This window comes from Homalodisca vitripennis, chromosome 5 (genome assembly GCF_021130785.1).
Source record: "Homalodisca vitripennis isolate AUS2020 chromosome 5, UT_GWSS_2.1, whole genome shotgun sequence".
Taxonomy (NCBI): domain Eukaryota; kingdom Metazoa; phylum Arthropoda; class Insecta; order Hemiptera; family Cicadellidae; genus Homalodisca; species Homalodisca vitripennis.
The window spans coordinates 123,016,884-123,042,315 of NC_060211.1; the positions used below are offsets into that span (position 1 = coordinate 123,016,884).

The 25,432-nt window shown below is 32.0% G+C and overlaps 1 protein-coding gene across 1 annotated transcript; it reads right to left on the bottom strand.

Annotated features, from left to right (window-relative positions):
* On the bottom strand, positions 1-24,796 carry LOC124363597 (potassium voltage-gated channel protein Shaw). The gene is made up of 9 exons (XM_046818854.1): positions 24,791-24,796; positions 23,349-23,660; positions 22,131-22,340; positions 16,001-16,084; positions 2,694-2,771; positions 1,505-1,584; positions 1,337-1,415; positions 1,172-1,249; positions 1-99 (listed from the first exon to the last, which is right to left on the bottom strand). The coding sequence occupies exons 1-9, from the start codon at positions 24,794-24,796 to the stop codon at positions 1-3; spliced, it is 1,026 nt and encodes a 341-aa protein (XP_046674810.1).
* Positions 24,797-25,432: the final 636 nt, after the last annotated feature.

Sequence of the window (25,432 nt, forward strand, 5' to 3'; positions counted from 1 at the left end):
TCACATCTGCTGACATTTACATTGGTACTCCAGGGAGTCTGTGGTCATTGTCGGTATACTAAGAGCTGTCGACGTATCTGCACAGCCCCATAGCAACCCCTATTGGGTTAATCAATATTAATCAATACATATAATACAATTAATATTAATCCCTGGAGTGACTTGTCACATCTGCTGACATTTACATTGGTACTCAGGGAGTCTGTGTCATTGTCGGTATACTAAGAGCTGTCGACGTATCTGCACAGCCCCATAGCAACCCCTATTGGGTTAATCAATATTAATCAATACATATAATACAATTAATATTAATCCCTGGAGTGACTTGTCACATCTGCTGACATTTACATTGGTACTCCAGGGAGTCTGTGTCATTGTCGGTATACTAAGAGCTGTCGACGTATCTGCACAGCCCCATAGCAACCCCTATTGGGTTAATCAATATTAATCAATACATATAATACAATTAATATTAATCCCTGGAGTGACTTGTCACATCTGCTGACATTTACATTGGTACTCCCAGGGAGTCTGTGTCATTGTCGGTATACTAAGAGCTGTCGACGTATCTGCACAGCCCCATAGCAACCCCTATTGGGTTAATCAATATTAATCAATACATATAATACAATTAATATTAATCCCTGGAGGGACTTGTCACATCTGCTGACATTTACATTGGTACTCCAGGGAGTCTGTGTCATTGTCGGTATACTAAGAGCTGTCGACGTATCTGCACAGCCCCATAGCAACCCCTATTGGGTTAATCAATATTAATCAATACATATAATACAATTAATATTAATCCCTGGAGTGACTTGTCACATCTGCTGACATTTACATTGGTACTCCAGGGAGTCTGTGTCATTGTCGGTATACTAAGAGCTGTCGACGTATCTGCACAGCCCCATAGCAACCCCTATTGGGTTAATCAATATTAATCAATACATATAATACAATTAATATTAATCCCTGGAGTGACTTGTCACATCTGCTGACATTTTACATTGGTACTCCAGGGAGTCTGTGTCATTGTCGGTATACTAAGAGCTGTCGACGTATCTGCACAGCCCCATAGCAACCCCTATTGGGTTAATCAATATTAATCAATACATATAATACAATTAATATTAATCCACTGGAGTGACTTGTCACATCTGCTGACATTTACATTGGTACTCCAGGGAGTCTGTGTCATTGTCGGTATACTAAGAGCTGTCGACGTATCTGCACAGCCCCATAGCAACCCCTATTGGGTTAATCAATATTAATCAATACATATAATACAATTAATATTATTCCCTGGAGTGACTTGTCACATCTGCTGACATTTTACATTGGTACTCCAGGGAGTCTGTGTCATTGTCGGTATACTAAGAGCTGGTCGACGTATCTGCACAGCCCCATAGCAACCCCTATTGGGTTAATCAATTATTAATCAATACATATAATACAATTAATATTAATCCCTGGAGTGGACTTGTCACATCTGCTGACATTTTACATTGGTACTCCAGTGGAGTCTGTGTCATCTGTCGGTATACTAAGAGCTGTCGACGTATCTGCACAGCCCCATAGCAACCCCTATTGGGTTAATCAATATTAATCAATACATATAATACAATTAATATTAATCCCTGGAGTGACTTGTCACATCTGCTGACATTTACATTGGTACTCAGGGAGTCTGTGTCATTGTCGGTATACTAAGAGCTGTCGACGTATCTGCACAGCCCCATAGCAACCCCTATTGGGTTAATCAATATTAATCAATTACATATAATACAATTAATATTAATCCCTGGAGTGACTTGTCACATCTGCTGACATTTACATTGGTACTCCCAGGGAGTCTGTGTCATTGTCGGTATACTAAGAGCTGTCGACGTATCTGCACAGCCCCATAGCAAACCCTATTGGGTTAATCAATATTAATCAATACATATAATACAATTAATATTAATCCCTGGAGTGACTTGTCACATCTGCTGACATTTACATTGGTACTCCAGGGAGTCTGTGTCATTGTCGGTATACTAAGAGCTGTCGACGTATCTGCACAGCCCCATAGCAACCCCTATTGGGTTAATCAATATTAATCAATACATATAATACAATTAATATTAATCCCTGGAGTGACTTGTCACATCTGCTGACATTTACATTGGTACTCCAGGGAGTCTGTGTCATTGTCGGTATACTAAGAGCTGTCGACGTATCTGCACAGCCCCATAGCAACCCCTATTGGGTTAATCAATATTAATCAATACATATAATACAATTAATATTAATCCCTGGAGTGACTTGTCACATCTGCTGACATTTACATTGGTACTCCAGGGAGTCTGTGTCATTGTCGGTATACTAAGAGCTGTCGACGTATCTGCACAGCCCATAGCAACCCCTATTGGGTTAATCAATATTAATCAATACATATAATACAATTAATATTAATCCCTGGAGTGACTTGTCACATCTGCTGACATTTACATTGGTACTCCAGGGAGTCTGTGTCATTGTCGGTATACTAAGAGCTGTCGACGTATCTGCACAGCCCCATAGCAACCCCTATTGGGTTAATCAATATTAATCAATACATATAATACAATTTAATCTGGATGACCTTGTCACATCTGCTGACATATTCTGGAGTGACTTGTATCTGCACATCCCCATCTGCATGTCACATTTACATTGGTACTCCAGGGAGTCTGTGTCATTGTCGGTAGACTAAGAGCTGTCGACGTATCTGCACAGCCCCATAGCAACCCCTATTGGGTTAATCAATATTAATCAATACATATAATACAATTAATATTAATTAATTCTATGTATTGATTGCATGGTCAATATGTACTGCATTGATTTGGTCAAGATTTGATAGAAATAGTATAGTTTGATTCTAGTTACTGGATGTTTACGTCGAATGTAGTTTATTGGCCATCTGGCATCTGTATTAATTTAATTTAATTTAAACTGCCCTGCGAGAGAAATGTAGCATTACATAATTAAACTAAGTATATTTATAGATTACACTATAGAAATGTTACTATAATGTGAAAATCTGCGATTCATTTGATGATTAAGAATAAGACAGAATCATTGTTTTTTAGGGATGACTGAATAAAGTGTAGCCTACTTACAATTAGATTATCAATAATACTTGTAAATATCAGCTTTAAAAGTACCTATTTCAAAACATCTATTTGGGTAGCTGAAATTGCAGTGGCTTGTGCTAATAAAATACAAAATTGCTCCTTTACTTATACACACACGTATATGTCTGTATGTGAGTTTTTGCTCAAATCTCAGGTAATTATAGTAAGTAGTAGTAGATGTGATAATTGGGCTGGAGGCCTCAGGCCAGAGACTTGGGACTAATTGAGTATCGGGTAACCATAGTAACCAGTTACAATAAGAGGAAATACTGTGGCTGCCATTACGTGCTTGACAACCAAATTGGCTTGAATTAGATTCCTGGCTTACTCGGTCAATACCTGTTAGTTGTGGTTGGAACTGTTTTGTCTCTGACAACAATGCCAATTAACATGATTCGTGTAAGCTCTCTAATCATAATGATTGTGTTTTGGTTGGTTTTATGCTATTAGGTAAAGTTATATTTGACAAATGAAATAAAATTTATGTTACTTAATAATTATACCTTGTATAGAAATACGTATCATTTGGTTTTGATTAGTATAGTTATTTTAATACCTTTTAGAATATAAATATTATTTTAATAACAGTGAGATAGTCAATAAGTTTAGTAGAGATCACTTCTATCTTTGACCGATTTGACAGTCCTCTCAGTTACTAAAGCATACTCACTAAACATATTTAAAATATTAAACGTTAACTTACATTTTTACTTCAATGGAAACAATGAAATATATATCAAATGTGGTATTTTCATACAGAAGCAAGTGTAAGCAAACGATAATGTTAATTAGTACTCGTAGATACATAATTTGAATAACTTAAGTAAGAAATAAAAATTCTGGAATACAATTTTCAAAAACACATCATCTCTTGTTGTTCCAAATCTTGTTGTACTTATGTTTTTATCGTTTTACATGTTAAATTTAATTTATATTTTAAACAGTTAATGAATGATTTTGACGTTTTTTCATCAAAATTTGTATTGAAATCCGTTTTTACGTAATTGATGTTGTAAGCGAATGTAAGGTAAGGCTCAATCTAATTGAGTACAGTTTATAATAAATTACTATCAACAGAAAAACTAATTTTCTTCCAGGATTAAATTGCACTACGGATTTTTACCAAAAAAAGATTTAACAAATTTGTTTTAAATCTCGGCAGCACAAAACTAGTTATTCCAGCGTTTCGTTATTTGACTTATTATTTAAAGTGTTGTATGTTATTGTGTTTGATATTTTCTTATTAATCTCTCCTAACAGACTTTTCATTAAAGTTAACTTTTGTTTTTTCAGATCAGATATTTATACAGGGTGTCCAAAAAGTCCCGGGTCGGTTAAATATTTTTCAAAATATTTAAAATAGAGCTACAAAACCTTACACAAAGTTACTGGACACAAAAATCTATTTTATCACATATTCAGTGATCCGCTACTTCCTCAGGGGGGCGGCCCGCTAGGAGTCAGAAGAAAATCTTAAAACTTTAAACATGAACATTAAAAAATGGACATGAGGTATTTCTTGAGGTGTTTGAGAGTCATTTGAATGATTGATTCAATTGTAAACAGTTTTGGGTTAGTAAAATTAAAATCAAAAAGCTCCTCAGTGTATTTTGTTACATTACCTAAGTTGCAAACTCTAGCCATCTTTGAACGGCTGTCATTTTTGACTCGGTTATCCGTTTGAGGTCGGGTTTGCGGCTCTGTACTCTACTAATATAGACCTTTAATTTGATATGCATATCAACCTATGCTTACATTTAAGATTTTCTTCTGACTCCTAGCAGGCCGCCCCCCTGAGGAAGTAGTGGATCACTGAATATGTGATAAAATAGATTTTTATGTCCAGTAACTTTGTGTAAGGTTTTGTAAATATTTAACTTTGTGTAAGGTTTTGTAAATCTATTTTAAATATTTTGAAAAATATTTAACCGACCCGGGACTTTTTGGACACCCTGTATAACTGTTTGTATACTTTTAGGTAAAGCGGTCATTATACTTAGAAAGGATGTGCAAAACGTACTTCCATAGCCCACCAAGAGAAGTAGTCACTCAACAAGGAGCGACAGTAATGTATCACTAGCAAGCATGATAGCCACTGAACGGAGAAACGCAATGATATTAAAATGGCCGCGATATTTCCTACCCTAGAGGCTACAAAATGAAAAATTGTGACATACCATGACGCGAAAAAGTTTTTGCTCTGTGCAAATAATACATCCATGGCCCACTACAAGAAGTATTCATTTAAAACTACTCTAAAAATATGTTTAATATGTTAGCAATTATTGAACAAAGTATACAAATGTATGCGGTTTGTGTTAAGACTGTGTATTCCCCAATTGAGATAAGGATACAAAATGCAATGAATCTCAATGATTCACGAAAATACTAAAATGAGTGGAAGTTCTATAATTAAACCTTGATTTGAAATGTTCAACATAACTATATTGAGACAAAAATTTGCAAACGATCTTAGAAACATATTTTGATTTAAAAAAATTATGGTTGCCTGTAAAGTCGGTTTTACGGGCGAAGATTTTACGTGACAACGTCTTTTTCTCGGTAGAATATTTATTGATATGAATATTATTAAATTGCACAATAGGAACAAGGAATTGAATGAAAATAAGAATTGTACAAATTTTAACTATAGAAATATATTTTGTTTACTAAAACATTGTACATAATTTGAAATTAATTAAAATTTGTTATTGTAAATGGTAAAGTTGAATAAAACATTTACTAAAATTGGAATTTGAAATTCTTGCTAAACACAGTTAAATTATAACTCCGCGCGTGGTGATTGGTCGGTTTAGTTCGTTTGTTTGGTCGCACTGTTATGACAGGTTAGAGGTTATAATTTGTTATTTTAAATGTTTGACTAGCAATACGCGCTGTTTCTTCTCAATCGACTGAATTACGATTGATTGCAGAGTGATTTAAACTAATAATTTACTTAACACTATCAACATTTGTCAATAGTATGACATAACCTATAAACTCAGTTTCTCAACTTTTGTGTCAATCTAACAATTAATCAATCAATAATAGTTTACGATAATGAAATATCAGTGTACAATTATTTACCTTTATTGTTGTAGTTGTTGTAAATGACGAATCTAAGCACTCCACATTTTCACGAATAAACATAGTTATCTGCTTTATCCCGTGCGGCGGACCCACAGTTATCTGCTTTATCCCGTGCGGCGGACCCACTGGACGGGCATCGTAACGTTACCGGGCGCTACACTTTTTCATGAATGACTCCGAGCCGCAACCTAATTTAAGACGTTGTCAAGTCAAAATATCTATTTCAATATACATAGAATATCGAAGCTATGGATGGTTGATTAATTGTGCATAGTAAATTCAGCTTCATTTAAAATTCTGCTTTTTGCAGCGTCTAGAATTTGACGCTATGACAGACTTCACTCCTATTATACAGAATCAATGTCCGTTCGCAAATACAATGAAAAGAGTTCATTTTTAGCTTCTTCGTCATCAAATTATTTTTTATTTTCAAATGAACATCGATTTTTGATTCCAGCAGTCATCACTGTCGCAGGGACGTAATCAAAACCAGATGATGCACAAAATGGAGTTCAAATGAAGCAGAACATTCACACAGAAATTTACGTGGTTGAGGCACGGGTTGGCAAAGGGTGGTTGGGGGAGTGGTTAGCATTGGTCCGGTGTGCTCGGAGACTCTGATAAAACCACAATTAATAATTTGTTTCTGCTGCTTACATTCCTCTAGCAAACAAGAGAACTAAATTTAAGATCCCGTCAATTTTCATTATTATTAAAATATGTGTCCTTACATGGTGTCCTTAGGTGTTTATGTATTTGTGTGTCTTTATATACATGTATAGGAGTAAGCCAAGAGTAATTTAGGATAAGCACGTTTTATTACGTTCCTTCAATTGTATGTCAGGTACTAAAATGCCATACTGCATGATCGTACTCCGTTGCTTTACACATTTGGTTTATTTGCGATGTTTAGTTGATATCATTGTTACCCATAAGACCGATGGAGATTATTCGCTATCGCGTAACAAAATCCCATGTATCATAATCGGTTGACATGCATGATAATCAAATTAAGTTAAAATAACATGTACATTATTTGACGTAATATAATCTAGTGAAGCTAACATAACTCTTGACCTTCTTTTTTAAAACGATAACATAATAAACTTGGTTGCGTTCTTTAATAAAATTCTGATTGCTGTTTTAGAGTTCAATAATGAACAAAATTTATTCGGTGACGGAATATGCAATACACTGTCTAACCTATAGATAATAAAATGCATAAATGTTTAAGTTCATCCATTCATTATCTTCCGTACACAGGATTCGTGGAAGTCTTGTAAAGTACTCATAGGCTGCTAGTAATAAAAAATAAAAACATTTTATTTAAAAGGTAATCGATGGCCTCGTATAAGATTGCAAATATTTGTAAGTAAACTAAGGATTTTCCGTTGACGTTTCTCTGACATTAAAAACTTAAACAGTGTAACTGGATAAAGTAAGAGGAGAGGATGCTTGAGGAATTAAGTAAATGAATCAGTTTTGAGAACATGCTTTTCTCCAGTTGCTTGCAAAACAAGAATTCCTTGTGGAACTCCCGAGTTTTTGAGTTTGACTTTACTTCTATGTTAACGTTTTCCCTTCAAGGAAGTCTTGTAAAAACATTAATAAGTTAGAGAGCATCGTAATTTGACAAAGCGAAGTTTTGTTTCAATGCAATTTTCTTAGAAATCTAAAGAGTGCGGAAATGATTAATAGTCTGCACAGAAAAGAAAAAATAGTAAGTTGCTTCCTGGATCCGTGTAGTAAGTCATCAATATCAGGGTTTCTTTTATGATTTCTTCTAAGGTACTAGAATAAGAAGACCTGACACTGTCTAATATTATTATATAATAGTTGTCAGTTGAAATGAAATAATTGTTAAGATATACAATTACCAATACAGGACCGCCATGGAAATGTTTTCTCGGAAATCGTGTCTGTATTTGTCTAAAACATAAACTTTTTAAATTTCAATTGGGAAAGTTATACCGAATGCGTTGTTATATATAATTCACTAAGGCACTAAAGATACGTGTACAACAAGAACATTTTTCAGAAGAAGGTGTGTATTCCTAATCACCGAAAATAATATCAATTTGGTCGTAAAATCTGTGTAACTTAAAGAGTTACTACCTACACGGACGTGGAATGTAATATACATTTAACAATACGTATATATACTAAGATAAGAGATGCCTGGGCTAGTATATTTGTTACCCTTTTAGAGCTCTTGAGGCTTTTATGCCTTGTGTAATGAACTGAATATGAATATGAATGAGGAGATGGTTATTTCTCACTACAATGTTCAATGAAACAGAGTGTATGAGCAAAAATGTTTTATAAAACCGTATGATTGGACGTCACAAAAATGAACGTCTAGGAATGAATTAAATACGTAAATGTGACGTGATGGGTGATAGAAATATATCAAAAATACATTTATTGACCTCAACCATTGTCATGAGATATTTACCATACACGTTTATTTTCTTTGCAATGTATCTTTCACAATCACAGGAGATTTAGTAGAGAGCTAGGTGAAATTTTTAAATACCTCACATACCTTTTGGGTTGTTTCCCTAGAGAAATCAAGAACCTGTCAAACCTGATATAGATATATACGAGATGAGTGGTAAAATTATGACACTTTCCAGAGATATTTCTATCGAAATCCTAAAGAAATAACGAAATTTTAACAGAGAGATTTTCGATCGTGTATTTTTTTATATATTGATTTTAGTGTACCAGTAGACTTTTTTATTGTTCGTTTAGTGCTGTCTTTATAAAGTACGGCAACAAAACTTTATTTCAACATACTGAAAAATTACCATAAAAATAGCAAATATTACTGACCAAAAGTGTCAGATAATGGATGGATAATCGCATTCACTCAAACCTTCATTGGTATTTGGCAAGGTTTGAGAGGCTTCATAGCAAAATTAAGACAACTTCCCCATCGGATGCCAAGCATAGTACAGTAAGTTAGTACGGGACTACTCAGATAGTTATCGTTCTGAGGAATTATTCCAGATTGCATGACGTCCAGTGAAGGTGCTCGTTATCGATTCTACTGGATGCTAGAGTTTTATTAAGTGGAAGTATAATGGTACAACTTGGGTTGATAGCCATGTCTTAGAATTAACTTAAACTAAATATTAAACAATTAAGACATCTTGTATATATATATATATATATATATATATATATATATATATATATATATATATATATATATATATATATATATATATATATATATATATATATATATATATGTTTGGTAGGTATAAAAACTGGTCTGTAAATATTATGGCACTACAATGATGTCAGTGAATGTTCCAGGTAGCTAATTTCATTGACGCTACTAATTATTGATATTTTGTATTTCATTGGTGTGATATCTATATAACACTCACTGTACATCATACAATTTTAGTGTTAAATATAGAACAAAATAAAAAGTAATTCGTAATTTTATCTAGAGACTAAATGTAAATTAGTTGTAAACAAAATAATATTAACACGTACTTTTTGTTTCTGTATTACAAGTTCGAAGTTTTAAAATAAATCTTTATCGTAAAGTATGACGATATCAGGATGGTCAAGAAATGTACAGAGAAAGACTCTCATGACGCCTTTCACTTTACCAACGTTCTATTTAACACGAAGAAAGCGCCTTTGAAAGCCCACATTTAGAAGGTTCCGAGACATTTATTACTGGTCTGGACATCAACGTCCAAAGAAACCCTGATCGTAGTTTGATTTAAAAGTGGATCGCCACATTTTACCTGGACTTTTCAAAAATTATAACATTGGTCATTCACTTGAGACATCAGAATTGATCATTTATAACACCATTCCATCAAGAATAAAAATATTTGCTATTTAAATAGTTGGTAAGCATGGTACTACGTTATAATATATCTAGGATTTGATCCTTTTAAGTTATGCTGTTATAGTATTTATTAGTTACTTTATTTCCACAACTCTACATATTTTTAATATAGTTTTTATATAAACATGATAGTATAATTCATACAAATACTTATAATTCTTTATATTTATCAATAAATAACATGCATTAATCATTAGTTAAAGCATGATCATTGTGTTTCTTAGTCTGAGATAATGACTGCCGTCAATGCACACTGTTAATAGACCGGATGTCCTAAGCTCGTTAAATGACTGTTGTCACAGTGATGGCGTTATTCTTCATCCATTCCTTGCGTTAAATTGTATAGAGGTTCTATTGATAATGGATAAGAAACATAATTCATTCTACGGTAATACAAAGAAACATACTCTTAAATATCGTTGCGTTTATTTGTTTATGGGAGTTATGTTGAAATTACCCATCATGTTATTTCCGACGACAACATTGAGTTTGCCGTGTTACCACGATGAAGGAAAAGTATAGAAAAGTGTATATTGTGGCCCTTATAATACCAACGTATATTTTCTCGTTATTCTTATTTTTTAGCGTTATTTGGCTTTTGCTTGTTTCCCCGATCAAGAATATATATTACCAAAACTTTAGATTTTACTATCCTATATTTTCTTACACTGCTAAACAGCGGGTGCAGAAAAAGAAGAGTTGTTGAAATAAGAGTTTTTGTTACTATTAAGCTTCCTCTGTGTTTTAAAGTGTAGAAATGTATACGAATTGCAAATAATGCCTCAATTAAAGCGGTTGTGTTATCAAAAATAAATGCTTTCAAAGAACAGTTGTTTACATTTTAAAGACTTTTTTAATTAATACTATTTGCTTGCCATACTGCGACTTTACAGACGAAGACTGGTTTTTTTAAAAAAACAAGAATAGAACTATATGTTAAGCAGGGACCCTAACATTGTTCATGGTAATTTTCAGTAAATCGGTCCAGAATGTTCTACATGATGATCGAGGAACACAATCAAGAAAAGTCACACACACACGCACACATGAAACACAGAGACCCATTAAGATTTTTAAATAATATGAACCAATTGTCATACTGACCTTTATTTTGAAATTACATGTGATCTGTGGCTACGCACGGAAATTTCAAAATCAAAGTCCTTAGCCTATATAGTAACAGCACTATAAACGTAATATGAATGAGTAAGTATGCATACATCAGGTAGTATATAGTAGATCGGTGTTTATGGTTAAGAGGCTCAAATGTAAGGACTGACCGTATATATCAGGGTTTGTGGTTTAACAGCATTTGTGGTACGAATTATAGAAATAACATACGCCAAAGCCAAAGAAGAGAAGGAGTTCCGAGTACTCCATAAATAAAAAAACACAGCTGCGTTCATAAAGTTGAGTTTATAATTATTAGTTTTTAACTAATATTTTAAACGCATTAGTGGTTTTAAATTCGTCACTAGCGCAATCTGGAGTAAAAGTTAGATATTTACTTTGTTTTATCTATTTCCATTATAATACTTATCAAATACTGTTCGCAAATTTAAATATAAATAAATGTAAAATGTCTCTACATCTTTGACAAACTTCAACCGAAAGTGTCAGTAAAATTTGGATTTTGAAACATAAATATTGCCATTTTTCCGGATGCCGAAATACACCATGGAACTTTACCAGCCTCTTTTTCATACAAAACATCACGGATTTCAACATATTATATATATATATATATATATATATATATATATATATATATATATATATATATATATATATAATAATCCAAATTGGTGCAACCGTACTCAAGATCAGACCTTATCAACATATTTAGCGACTTATCTTTATTTAACAGATGAATTAATCTGTAACATAAGTCAAATTAACAAAACACATTACTTTTGAAGTAAATAAATCAAAGAATAGGCTACAGGCTATATTTCAATTTTAGTGATTTCGTACTTGAAAAATTGATTGTTTGTTAACAATACAAAATAAATTATACATATAAAGTCGATCCCCGATCTTTATTCATAAAACAGTTAACATTTGATACGTTAAATACAAGTGGGGAAATAAAAAAACATTTTTTTTCAGTATTTAAATATGCACTTTTTGGTATAGAGTAAAAATGCATGTCTTGACATATAAAAACAGAAAAACACACATTTAATTGATATTTATTTTGTGTGGTATATACCACAATCTTTTAATATTAAAAGATTTAACTTTATCACTTGTACTTTACTTTAATTTAACAGGAATAAAAAATTTATGTTTCAAGTCAACATGATGACAAGATAGACAAAATCAAAAGCTTAACAAAGTTTCATTATGCCAGGCGCTCGTTATTATAGGCTCTGGTGTTGTCGCATTCTGCTTGGCCCAATTACCAGACATATTCCTAATGCAACGCGATGAGAGAACCTGAGGGAATGAATCATTCTTACAGCAGGACCAGTCCTTTGTAACTTGAAATGTATTTCAGCTGGCTGAAGGTAGTGAAATTCATAACCTCTTATCGTCACTGCTTCTCCGTATTGATAGCATACTACAGGCTCCAATGACGTTCACATAAACTTAGACCCAATTATCAGACATATTCCTAATGAATCGCTTAGTAAGAACCCGAGGAAATGAATAATTCTAACAGCATGACCAGTTCTTTGTACCTGCGTCAACTTAAAATGTATTCCAGCCAGCAGATGGCAGAGAATACACATCTTATCGTCACTGCTTTTCTGTATTCATAACATACTTAAAATATTTGAAATTATTAAATTTAAAATTAAATTATAAATTTCTTTGTTCCTATATATCGTTAAAAAAAATTAATGTGTTTAATAATTTATATTTCTTCGAGTAATTAGTATTTTCTGATTAGTACCCTTAATATTACGTATATAAACTATTTTCTCTCCATTCCTTTTTGATTTTCACCGTAGGCTTATGAATAAGGCTTGCGTCTCTTAATCCCAAAACCTTTTGGTTACATTTCCTGGAGTGGTAAATAGATTAAAAAGTGGGCAATAAATAACAATATTTATTAGCTGAACATTAGCAGCTTTATCGGATTGCCTATCCCACAAGGCACCTAAAAATTATCATTTTTATCTATACGTCTGTATGTTTGCATGACATCTTACGAAAAAACTGACTATTAAACTTGAAGCTTCATTTCTATACAAGGAATATAGAATTCTATGATACCATCTACCGGATTTGTCTAAGCAATTATTTTTATATAGGTCTTAAAAGTAGGTAATATAGTTGTTATCATTCAAAGTATATTAATGGATACTACAGAAATCTGTACGATTACAATAAAAATATATAAACTATGTTTGTTAAATTCGATTATCAATTTTTGATTTAATAAATATGAATGTATATAATAATTATTTATATTTCATTATTTGAAAAATATAGATGCTAAGAATTAAAGTTTATTATTTTACAAAAGCAAGCATATAGAGCTATTAAGATTTTTCTACCAGAGTGAAAGTGGAGAAATATTCTTAGTTTTTAGGCTTGGTTCCAGAAAGGCCCTGTTTTAAGTGGAGGACATGGCTTCAAGGCTATAAATGCCACCGTTTATTATTTTTTGACATGATTTGTATGCTCTTTGAGAGTCTTTATGGCTGCAATCTCTTATTAAATTATTTATTGCACATTTAAAAATATAGTACCTCATTATATAGTATTCTGATTATGAAAGAAAAGTTTGAAATACCTCTGAATATGTATATATATATATATATATATATAAAAATCTTGAGTCACGATATATGTTGCCAATAAACTCCAAAACGACTGAACCAATTTCAATCAAATTTCACATGTATCCGTAATTTAGTCTAACTTAGAAGATAGGATAGTTATTATCTGAATTATTCGCTTATGTCGTGAGTATAAACGAATAAAATGAAGAAAAGTTTTCAAAGCGCCTGCACATTATAACCTGCAATTACGAGATAGATACGTATATTAAACAGTGAAACACTATTTGAAGGCGCTAAGTTATGATGTATAATTGTCTAAATAAATTTTTGGTTGAAATAGAAAGGTTGAGTGGTAGACCACTTTGTAATAAAATACATTATGCATGTACAATTACATTTTTGAATATTTTCTTCATTTTATCGTTTACATCAAGGTAAAATCTACATCAGAGGGTTGGAAATATCCTATTTCTAAGTTAGACTAAATTGCTTATACATGCGGGCAAAAACTTACGAAAAGCGTGCGAAGCCGCGGAGTATTATTGGCAACATATATATGACTCATAGATTTTTATATATATATATATATATATATATAAATTCATTAAATTTGTATAAGTGGCAATAGCCTTATTTAATTTCAATAAACATTGAATTGCTGTGGTGTAATGGTAGCACATTCACCCGGCAAGTGAGAGATCCGGATTCGAGTCCCGGTGGAGCAAGTACTTTTTGCGATTCAATGTTTTTGAAATAAATATATATATATAAATATATATATATATATATATATATAAATAAATATTAACTCCAATGTATTATTTGAAGTAACCAAATGTGCATACTTTTATTCAAATACTAGATTTCTTAATTTAATCACTAATGCAGGCCCTAGTGCTATTATAAATCATAACAAATAGAAATACTTAGAGACATGTAATGGTAACTAACAAACAAATTTAGAGAATTTTCAAAATATAGATGTAACTATTAAAAACTAGTATTGAATAACTTAAAACTAGTATATTAGGGAAACGAGAAATGTTATCTATTATATTTTTTTAACTATGCAAAAGTAAATTATAGTTAAAGATTAATTATTTTTTAGTAGAAAATTCGATTCCTCGTTTTAAATTGTTGTATATCAATCGTAATGGTAAATCTTTATCTCAAGACAAAGTATTCGATTGCAGAACTTGGAATCAGGTTACCTATGTAGCCATTATATGAGTATTAAGGTAATTTTACGACTTTTTTGGAACTGGACCAACATTTATATACTGACAGGTTAATTTGTCTAATGTGCAAGTGGTAACATTATGTTTGTAATACTAGGATCCGTTTGGGATTAGCAAATGGGTTATGTCCTAACGGACCAACTACGTAGTGGTTGGCACCCAACCAACATCTAGTTTACTACGGAATAAACCTTATTCCATTTCAATTCAATTTGGTGATTAATTATTTTAATACAGTGCTCAAAATCGAAATTGATCTGAGAGTATCATAAAAATATAGATTGTGAAGATGTTTTATATTTTACCTTATATTATGTACTTAGTGATCTGTACGTTATAGTCATCTTAATGATGCCATATTCAATGTATTATGTATAAGATAAATTTGCTGTCTCACAAATTTATTTATTTATACCTATATGTATAGAAATTCGGTAAACAACTATTTCAATTTACACATTATTTTGGGGTATATTATGTAGAGTAAAATAATATACTCACCGTTTATACCATTTAAAAACAATTTTTTTGCTGAAACATTGCATTTAGTACCTTATATATGAAAAAAAGCGCGCAAAGATTTAATTCCCGTCTGCTACTGGTTGGAGATCACGCTATGTTCTGAAACGAATAGTTCGAACCTCTCTTGGGCTGTTTTTGAGTAAAATCCCTACAGTCGAACTGGCATTCTGTCTGAAACCTTCTCATTCCGAGTTTCGCAATGTATAGGATAGTCTATTCTAGAGGCGTGGCTTTTGTCCGTTTCGCTTTCACAGCGTTTACGTTTGCTTATAACACATCGTGCCCCAAATCTCCTTTTTCTATCGATTTGGCTGTTTTAATGAACAGTAACAGCTTATTTTTGTTTTTATTAATGGTTTCAGTTTTCAAAAAATCCATTACCTCCTTTCTACGCTGCTTGGTGACTATGTCGTGTGAACTTTGATTGTACTCCATATAATCGTAAGTGCCAAGACATCGAAGATCCTGCAACAACCCGTTTTATGGGAGATGGAAACATAGAAACTGCTGTGGTAATAGGCAGTTTAAGGAAGTTAATACATAAATCTTTAACCTCTCTCTTGGTATAGTTTCCCATTTACTACTCACAACTTGTCTTTAACGTTGTCTTGTTTATTTGTCTGGCAGCTCGTAGTCGAGTCTTTCGGTTAAACCATATCTTAATTTACCTTTTCATGGTTCATTTGGTCCTTCAAAATCGTAATTATTTTTATAGAACTGTAGTAATTTGTTACAGTCCATTTCGTTTGTATTTTCTATCATATCTTATTGATATTGTTGTGACAAATCCCCTTTTGTATTAATTACGATAGTACAATGTTTACATCAGGTGAAGATTCGTAGTAGACTTGTAGTGGAATTTTACATGTGGAATTATCCGTGTTGCAGTGAGTCGGTATGGCTTCTCCCTTAGAGACTCGACTGTATTTGTTTACGTACATCGTTTAAAAGATGAAAGTCAAGAGTTGTAGTTTAATCGAAGCACTGGAAGATATAATAGAACGTACAATTTGTCAAATACATTACAACAATTAAGCATTACTTTTATCGTATTGAGCGATTGTAAAGAAGCTTAATTATGAACGATGCGGGCAGTAGATGAGGTTCAAAACTTTATATCTGAACATATTAAAACGAAATAAAACGGTATTAAAACGAAAAAGTGACTACACTTTATATGAAAGAATAAGAAAACAGCGGGAAAATTAAATTTTTGAGGAAATACGTTCGAGTTTTTACATTACAATATTACTGGCAATGTTTTGCCGGTTCACATAATATTATCAGCTCCTATTCCTCTAACGTAATAATTATTTTTACCAATAAAACGGTTCACTGGATTCCTTGAAGAGTAAATGCTTAGCTCATGCTATTATGCTTGCAGTTGGTGTTGCTACATGTTTATTAAAGAAGTTTAGGTCCAAACTTTTTCTTAATCTCTTGAACAACTTGGGATTTTCAGCTATTCATGATGAGGTATGCCTGAAGCACAGAAAAGCCATATTGACAGTTTAGAAAGTCTTTTATCTCTATTTTTTCTATATTTTTCATTTACATCGATTTCAAAGTTACCCCTTTGGATACGGACTGTCTCAACCTGTGAGAGGTATAATATCTCCCTAAGAAACGCATCACATTACGACATAAAATTTAAAAAGCTGGCATCATTGAAATTAACTAGTATACACAACCACAAAATGAAGGATTAAGAACTGTGCTACTGATTGAAATCAATATTTACTGGTATTGAAGGATGAGAGTGGTGACGGTGTGTAAAAAAATTAATATTTCGAAAATATTAGGCTAACATTTATGAAATGTAAATACAAGTTGTTACCATTACTTTACAATTTCAATACGGTTCTAATTTCAAATACATAAATAATAAGAAAACTTTGTAAGTTGTATTAAGGATAGTGTGAAAATGAAAAAGAGGTCAGACAAACAATTAGAACATTGCTTCTGGTCAGTGGATTCAATTTACTCTCGACATAAATTTGGTGCTGTAATATTACGTATTTACTACTATTATGACCTGTATAATCTATTTCACTAAGTAACCTTCCTAAGTAATGGTGAATAGAGTAGCAAGGGGTCGGGACTGGATGACAGATATGTAAAAAAATCAGTAGTTAAGGGGCCATAAACATGCATTTTTAGTGAATTTTTGCATTTTTAGAAAAGCTGGGTTTAGAGGGCTGTACCTGGGTACCTAATAGACCGATAACTTTATTTTGACAAGTTAATTAAGGATTACTTTTAATGCTCTTTATCTTTGTACAACAATATTTTTGCATAGGAAGCGTAGTTTGCAGGTTATACGCAACAAAGAATGGTTATAAAAATTCAAAATGATAGGATATTTTGGTATTATGTACTCATGGGCAGTATTCCATTTGAAATTAATTCACTATATCATTTTCATTTAATTACTTTTAACAAATGATTTGCTATTTAATAATCGTGCGCTTAACCAGTTTATTGACTCTCACTTTTCCGCACGAAAACAGCTTCTAAAGCAACTAATAATAATTTATTATCAGAATATGTTTATAGATATTTTATTAAATATACTGATTACCTGGAAAAATCAATCTGGGAAAAAATTCAATCTTATAGTTAGGTTTATAATCCCATTATACAATAGAACTCTGAAAATTCAAGAACAAACAAAATAATGGACCCTTAAAATGTTTTGTCGATCCTCCTTAATGTTTTATTCACGCTCGAGACTTTATTGATGAATTATTTTACATTTATAAATTTTTATCTTCATTTATTCACTTTTTCTGATGTATCTATAGTATCCGTATTTTTATATAATAACATGTGAACTGTAAACACATATGTTATTTTCTGTGTAGCACTTGATCTCAAAAATATTTGTCTTTTTACCCTTCTTACTGATGACCTGATTTACGTAGAATCAGTAAGTGTGTAAAAGACAATGCAAATAATATAGTAATTGTTATTTTCTCTCGAGAACCTAGAACATTTATTTACTGTCTGTGTATCTGTCTACACAATATCTCTTAAATAAAATGGCCTATAGACTAAATTTTGCATGAAACTTAGTTTACATACAAGCACCATAAAATTTGATTTAGTGGATTGCCATGAGGTTTAGCTGAATGCAAATGAAATTTTTTTACATTGGAATTATGGTTAATCATTATAGTAATTATGTAATCTTAAAACTAAGACTAATACATTTACAAACAAACTGTGTAAGATCATATGAAGTTTTAACATGTGACATACAAACACATAATTGTAGACTTGAAATCTTTTATGTAACGACAGCGAAGCTTGTTAAGAGACATGTGGTGTGTCTTACACCAAATATTACATTGTAATATGTAATAATTGGCATAAGAGAGTCAGAAAAACATTATCTCGGCCATTTCAACCACTAAAATCTTATAATTATTAAAATTTACATTAAGTTCTTATTTGTTAAACCTTATTTATTTATACAATAATTTATTTTTGCAACGACAATGTTACCACCATTTTTCAACCTTAAATAATAAGATACACTTCAAATAAACTTAAAATAATTGTTATTGCATAAAAATCCCCACAAAGTATTGGGTGTGTAGTATAATATAATGAATTAATTTAATATTTCAAATCAAAGTTATTTAGATAAATATCGCGACAAAAGATTGTGGAGTTAGGATTCCTTTTGTACATTATATCTTTCATCTTAAATTATTAGTTAAGTTAAGGAAAAACAAATTGAAAACCCCAAAAATTTGCATTTGCAAGGTATGTTGATTATTTAAATACTATATTTCTTTAATTATAGTGTAAATATAGGTGAGCAATAAAGGAGTTACACCCAAAAAAGAATTATAATACATATTGTTTTTTATAATTAATTATGTCCATATTTGATTATCAGAGGTTAGGAAAGTTAAATAAATATATTTAAGTTTATAAATGTTAGTTGTGTATATTCTAAAGCGTTTATGAGTATCAGATATTAAAAATAACTGCGAATAGGGACAGTATGTTAATGATAAGGTACATATCTACTGGGTGTTCCAGGCAGATGAGACATGACGTTCACTTGATTTAGGACTGAACAGAGTGACATAACTAAGAGAAGTTTTATTGGCTGAGATTTGGCAAAATCCGTTACTTATGAAGCTGGAAATATTGCATTTCTATATGTATGTCTGCCCGGTATCTCGAGAACTGACGTATCGATATGAAAGTTTGCACCAAACTTCATTATTATATAAAGAACACTAAGTTCGATTTTGGTGTAAGTCTCCCCATTGAATTTGACTGACTGTTAGCGGACATTTCTAATCTATACTTATGGATAACCCTGATGGCAACGAGAAAACAGCAGAATAAATAAATTAGTAAATGAATTGAGCACAAGTGTATGACATTTCAAAGTGTAAAATTTGTATTAACAGAGTAAACGGAAAAAAGTTAAGGTGGAAAATCAATGTTAAAAGTCAATCACAGAGTTCGATTTACAGGACACTCTTACGTTGTAGAAAGCTCCCTAGTACAATTAAACGTTGACTATTTTCTATTACTATTCTTTTAACAGTAACCTAATATACAAAAATGTGCATTTATCATATGGCAAAATATGTTGAAAAACATTTAATCTATACATGTTACATTTTAATTCATTTGTTTTTTAAACATTGATAAGAATTACTTCTATGATGGTGAATGTCCAACAAAGGAATTTTAAATTTTTCAACCGATCTTAGTGAAGCTTGTTACGCGGCAACTGTTAAGGCGTAGTATATATATATATATATATACAAGAATACTTAGCTTGTCATGTAAAACTTGCCAGTTTCACAGTCATCAGAAAATATTTTTTGATAGATAATTGTTGTACGGAAAGACAGAGAAATAAGCGTATTGCTTAATATTCTGTGGTGTCTTTAGTTCCAAAAAAAGTTTATCCATAAAAAAAAATAAAGACCGTATTTTTGCACTACTGAATACTTTTGATGGCATGTTAAAATTAGTAGAAAAGTATTAAACATGTTTAGTATGTAATGTGATTGTTACTGAAAATTGTGTGTGTGTGTGTAACACATACATTAGCTAGGCGTATAATTGTCCTGAAAATTCCATATATTGTTCTGGTTTTATTGAAATTATTATTAACAAACTTAACAGTCACAAAACTGTTACAGTTTCTTCGTCTTTTAACACTTCGGATAGCACAATTGTTATTGTAATTTATTGTTTTGGAGGTAAATAAATTAAAAATTTTAGTATGCATATAAGAATCATTTGCTAGCATGTGATATATTTAGGTGACGTGATGTACAATGTGTCAAAAGATGATTTTTAAAGATTTGTGTAAATTAAAAACGTCTCTCAATAAGTAACGTCTCTGGAGATAGTCTTGACATCTGCAGACGTTTTACATTGACTACTTCAGGGAGTCTGTGTCAGTGCCTACCGTTATCTGCTCGTGTAACGTAGCTTTACAGCCATACTGCACACTGCCTGAGAACTTAATCTACTTTTTTCGTGTTTATTCATTCCAAGTACATAATGCGACCGTAATTAATTTGCCGGACAATTGCTTATTGTACAATATAAAATCAAACCTTTCAATTTTAAATATTATACCCCACTAAAAGAATTTAACAAAAAAACTAATTCGTGAATTCGTGAATGTTCATTACAATTGAATATTACATTCCAACGATGAATTTGGAAAGGGTAGGTGCAATGGTTAACAATTGTAGATAATAGTAACAGACGTTTTTGAAGCAGTAAGTAAGACCTCTCTATGCGTACTCAATTAAACTGCTGTTTCGACAGCTTCCTCTATGTTAAACTATGTTAATTGAAGGAACAACGTAATTTAATGCAATCCAGTGGTTACTATTGTCTTCAATTAGCAATGATGTTCCTGTATAATCTGGACAGCCTGGTGCATGAAACAATTTTGTTCCTTATCCAGAAACGGGTTTCAGTGGCTCATGGAGCGACTTTCCTTGAATTCGTTATAGTAGTTTTATATTGTTGGACAAAAAAAACCATATTATTTATTTTATATATATTTTGGTGTCCAATTGTGAGCCTAATTCGTATTTTGCAGTTATTCTTACATATCCTACAGAAAATACTATAATGATAGTAAAAGAAAACAATCTTCACATGACAACAGAAAAGATTCAATCTGGTATATAAATTAATTCCCAATGTAACAAGTTCCTGAAACTTCCAATAAGGTCTAGTCCGTATAATGAGCGACAAGAAACTTTAAGATTTAACAAGTGCCCCTTGGGAGAAATTTTTATTTGTTTTCCACTGTCTTCTTCCTGATACTTCAACCTGATAGACTTCCACTCTAAGTTTTCATTGAGTTTTTGTGTATTAATTCCTTGTATTTGCAAATTATAGGTGATTGGGTATTCATATAAATAAAGCAATTGGTATGACTACACTAGAAATAATATTCGTGCTCTGTAAAATACAAATAGTGCGTTTGTAATATTCCAAGCCATACCTGTGTATGCGAATAGAACATGGAGAAGTTCGAGACGATTACAGGAACTGGGAGGGCGATGGTAAGTACTCCGGCCAGCGCACAAAGGGCGCCCACGAACATGCCTACGTACGTCTTAGGCGCCATGTCTCCATAACCCACGGTTGTCATAGTGACGATCGCCCACCACAATCCCTCGGGGATACTCTTGAAGTCGTTGTGTGGGTTTGCCTGTAATAATGCTTTAAGTATTAAATTGTGAGGTAAAATATTCAGCATTCTCAATAGCCTCTGTGTACAAGGAAACACAAGGAACACTCTTACAAGGAAACATTCCTTGTCAGTGTATTTGTATAATATGTAAAATATAGTGTTTGTATATATGATAATATAATACTATTTATATAATTTTTACTATTAGTAAGCTAAAATGGCTTATAATATGGTTTATTCCAGTATAACACAAAGAATGGAAACGAAAAGGTTAAGCAATATCCAACATATTTGCAAAAACGGTATTGCTGTTCTTAAAAAAATCTCTAATAAATAAGGGAATTAAGTAATAATATTAGTCAACCATGTTATTATATTAAGAGATTCAAAGCTGTATATAAAGTTATAGAGTTTTAATGGCATTACGCAGTTTTACGTGTTTAATATGGCAAAAATATTTCACAACGAAAGAACATTGTCATACAAAATCTATAGCGCATATAGATAAATTGGTATAAAGAAATGAATTCCATTAGCACATATATTTTATCGTTACTAAATGTTCAAATATGAGTTTGAGAGAGACAGGTTAGAGTCTTGCCTGCATTTTGTAACAATAATATTGACCTTGTGCTGTATTGATTCTCTTCTTTATTTTGTTTGATAAGATCCTCACATAGTCATCTGGCCTATGAAAACGAGCAAACCACCAAAAATGAGATAGGTTTCTCCTTTATTTTTGAAACATAGTAAGAAAAATAAACATTATAGATGCCTTTTTATGTCTAAACTTAGACAATATATATATATATATATATATATATATATATATATATATATATATATATATATATATATATATATATAGACAAAATATATTTTAATCTATTACAGTTACAAATTTATAAACAAAAACAATGATTCAATTAAAGGATGTAAAGATTTTACAACAAATAAACTGATTTACATTTTATTTTGACAAAAGCCTGGCTTGAAATATTAAATTCATATTTATAACAGCTATACCTGTAGTTTCTCGGCGTAGTAAACTAGTGAGGCAAACACTACGATGCCAAGTACTAGGAAGAAAACAAGCAATGTCAGCTCCTTAGCGGACGCTTTGAAGGTGTGAATGAGGATCTTGAGTCCGGGTGAGTGTCTGGTGAGCTTGAACAGCCTGAGGATGCGGATGATGGAGAAGAACTCGAGGATATCAGACTTGTCGATGTGATGTGCTACGCTGTTCTGCAGCAGTATGTCAGTGTAAAAGCTCAAAGTGGCCACAAAATCAATCACGTTGACTGGAGACTTGATAAACTGTACGAGGTTAGGGCTCACCTGTAACACAATAATTATACATTATATAGTTATTATTTTAGACAAGTTAAACGTAATACAGTTTAGAGACTCTTAAAAATTAAACTTTTCACTGCAGTTCAAAGATTGTATATTTTGAATACAAAAAGCAAACTGACTTTTGATGGTTTATATTGCATCATTAGACACACAAGCTCGTAATCTCCACTAGAGTTCGGGATTGAATTTGCGCTTTTCCTAGATGTTTGGATGTCTTCCGTCACCTTTACATGTACATATTATCCATTGACAGCAATATTGACATAAAATCCTAGTAAATCACCAAAGAAGGAAGTGTCAAATTACATAAACAGCTCTGTTAATTATAAATACTTTTAATCGGAAAAAAATCTTCCGCAAGTGTGTAACGAATGGAATGCTTACCGAAGAAAGAGTTTTTATGGCTAGTTTAAAACTTCCACTTGCACATAAAATTAGGCGTACTCAAGTGTAAATATGTATACCGCCGGTTATGCAACAACCACCGGTTATATCTAAGTAACCAGATGGATTCCAAGGTGCGGCACAACAGTAATCGTAAATATTGAGGTGTTGGGTTGGAAGGGTGGGTAGATAGGTGCGGTTTACTGTAGAGGATTACTGTTGAGTGGGTGGAGCTCCCTTAGTGTTAGAGGCTGTGGCTAGTCTGTCTGTGGGGGTGGTAGCTGTGTCCCCTGCCTGTTCTATCGGGAGAGACTGGATTAAAATTGCCTCCCCTTCTTCTAAGGCGCCATAACATATATAGTATGTCTGCTAACCCTCCATGTGTCTAGAAATGAGGTGGCCCCTACAGCCAATCTACCAATCCTGAATATCCTGTCACTCCGGAACGTAATTTTAGATGAGAGGACCTCAGCGTCTTGTCATAAGGGAGGACAACTTATAAGGCCAGTAGAGGATGGATTAAGCATTATAATCTGTGGAAAGGTTAGATGTACCCAATAATCCTTGTTTAATGTCTTTAATGGTTATTTGATGAATTCCTTACACTACAAGAAATCAAAATCTCATGGTTTCTGAGAATATTGAGATCGTGAAATCTCTTATTGCAATCTGTTTCAGTCTTCAAGTACGCGTTTATGTTATTAATGGCCATTAGAAGAAATGGATACCTCCATACTCCATCTCCTACTACTGTAGTAGGCTTTTAAATATATATATATATATATATATATGTGGGATATTTTATATTTATATATACATGTATTTTTTATTTAGTTATTATTGATATTGATTTAAATTATTTATTATATAAAGAATTACATTTTTTATTTCACACTTTATAGCTGTATTTGACTTTATCACGTACTTGTTGTTATAACTTATTACTGTGTTATTATTAATTATCATATATTTATTATTCTTATTTATTAACTCCATTACTATATTTATGCTTTTTTGCCAACATTTCTTTGTACTGTTGTCACCTGTTTAATATTCTAATGTAACACAAAATGATTATGTTTACATTAATAAATATGTTTCTTTTTACTATTATTGTACATTGGGTTTACCGTTGGTAGTGAAATAACTAAATAAACTATTATTGTTTAACTAATATTTAACACGATACCTCAATACTCTTAATTACGTTGTGAGTTGTACCCAACCTCTAAATTCAAGTGTTCTCCTCTCAATAGAACACCTTTTATTGCGTGATAAGGTGTATTATCAATACACAGGACCCAACAACCCTGTATAGTCCGGTAAAATAAGGATGCAACCTCGGAATGAAAGATAATAAGCTAAAAATT

Excerpts from the sequence above, each read along its gene's own strand:
- LOC124363597 (XM_046818854.1), bottom strand. Across the intron at positions 1,585-2,693 it reads AGACTCCCTGGAGTACCAAT|GGGTTGCTATGGGGCTGTGC; the intron begins GTAAATGTGACA and ends TTAACCCAATAG. Across the intron at positions 1,250-1,336 it reads AGACTCCCTGGAGTACCAAT|GGGTTGCTATGGGGCTGTGC; the intron begins GTAAAATGTCAG and ends TTAACCCAATAG.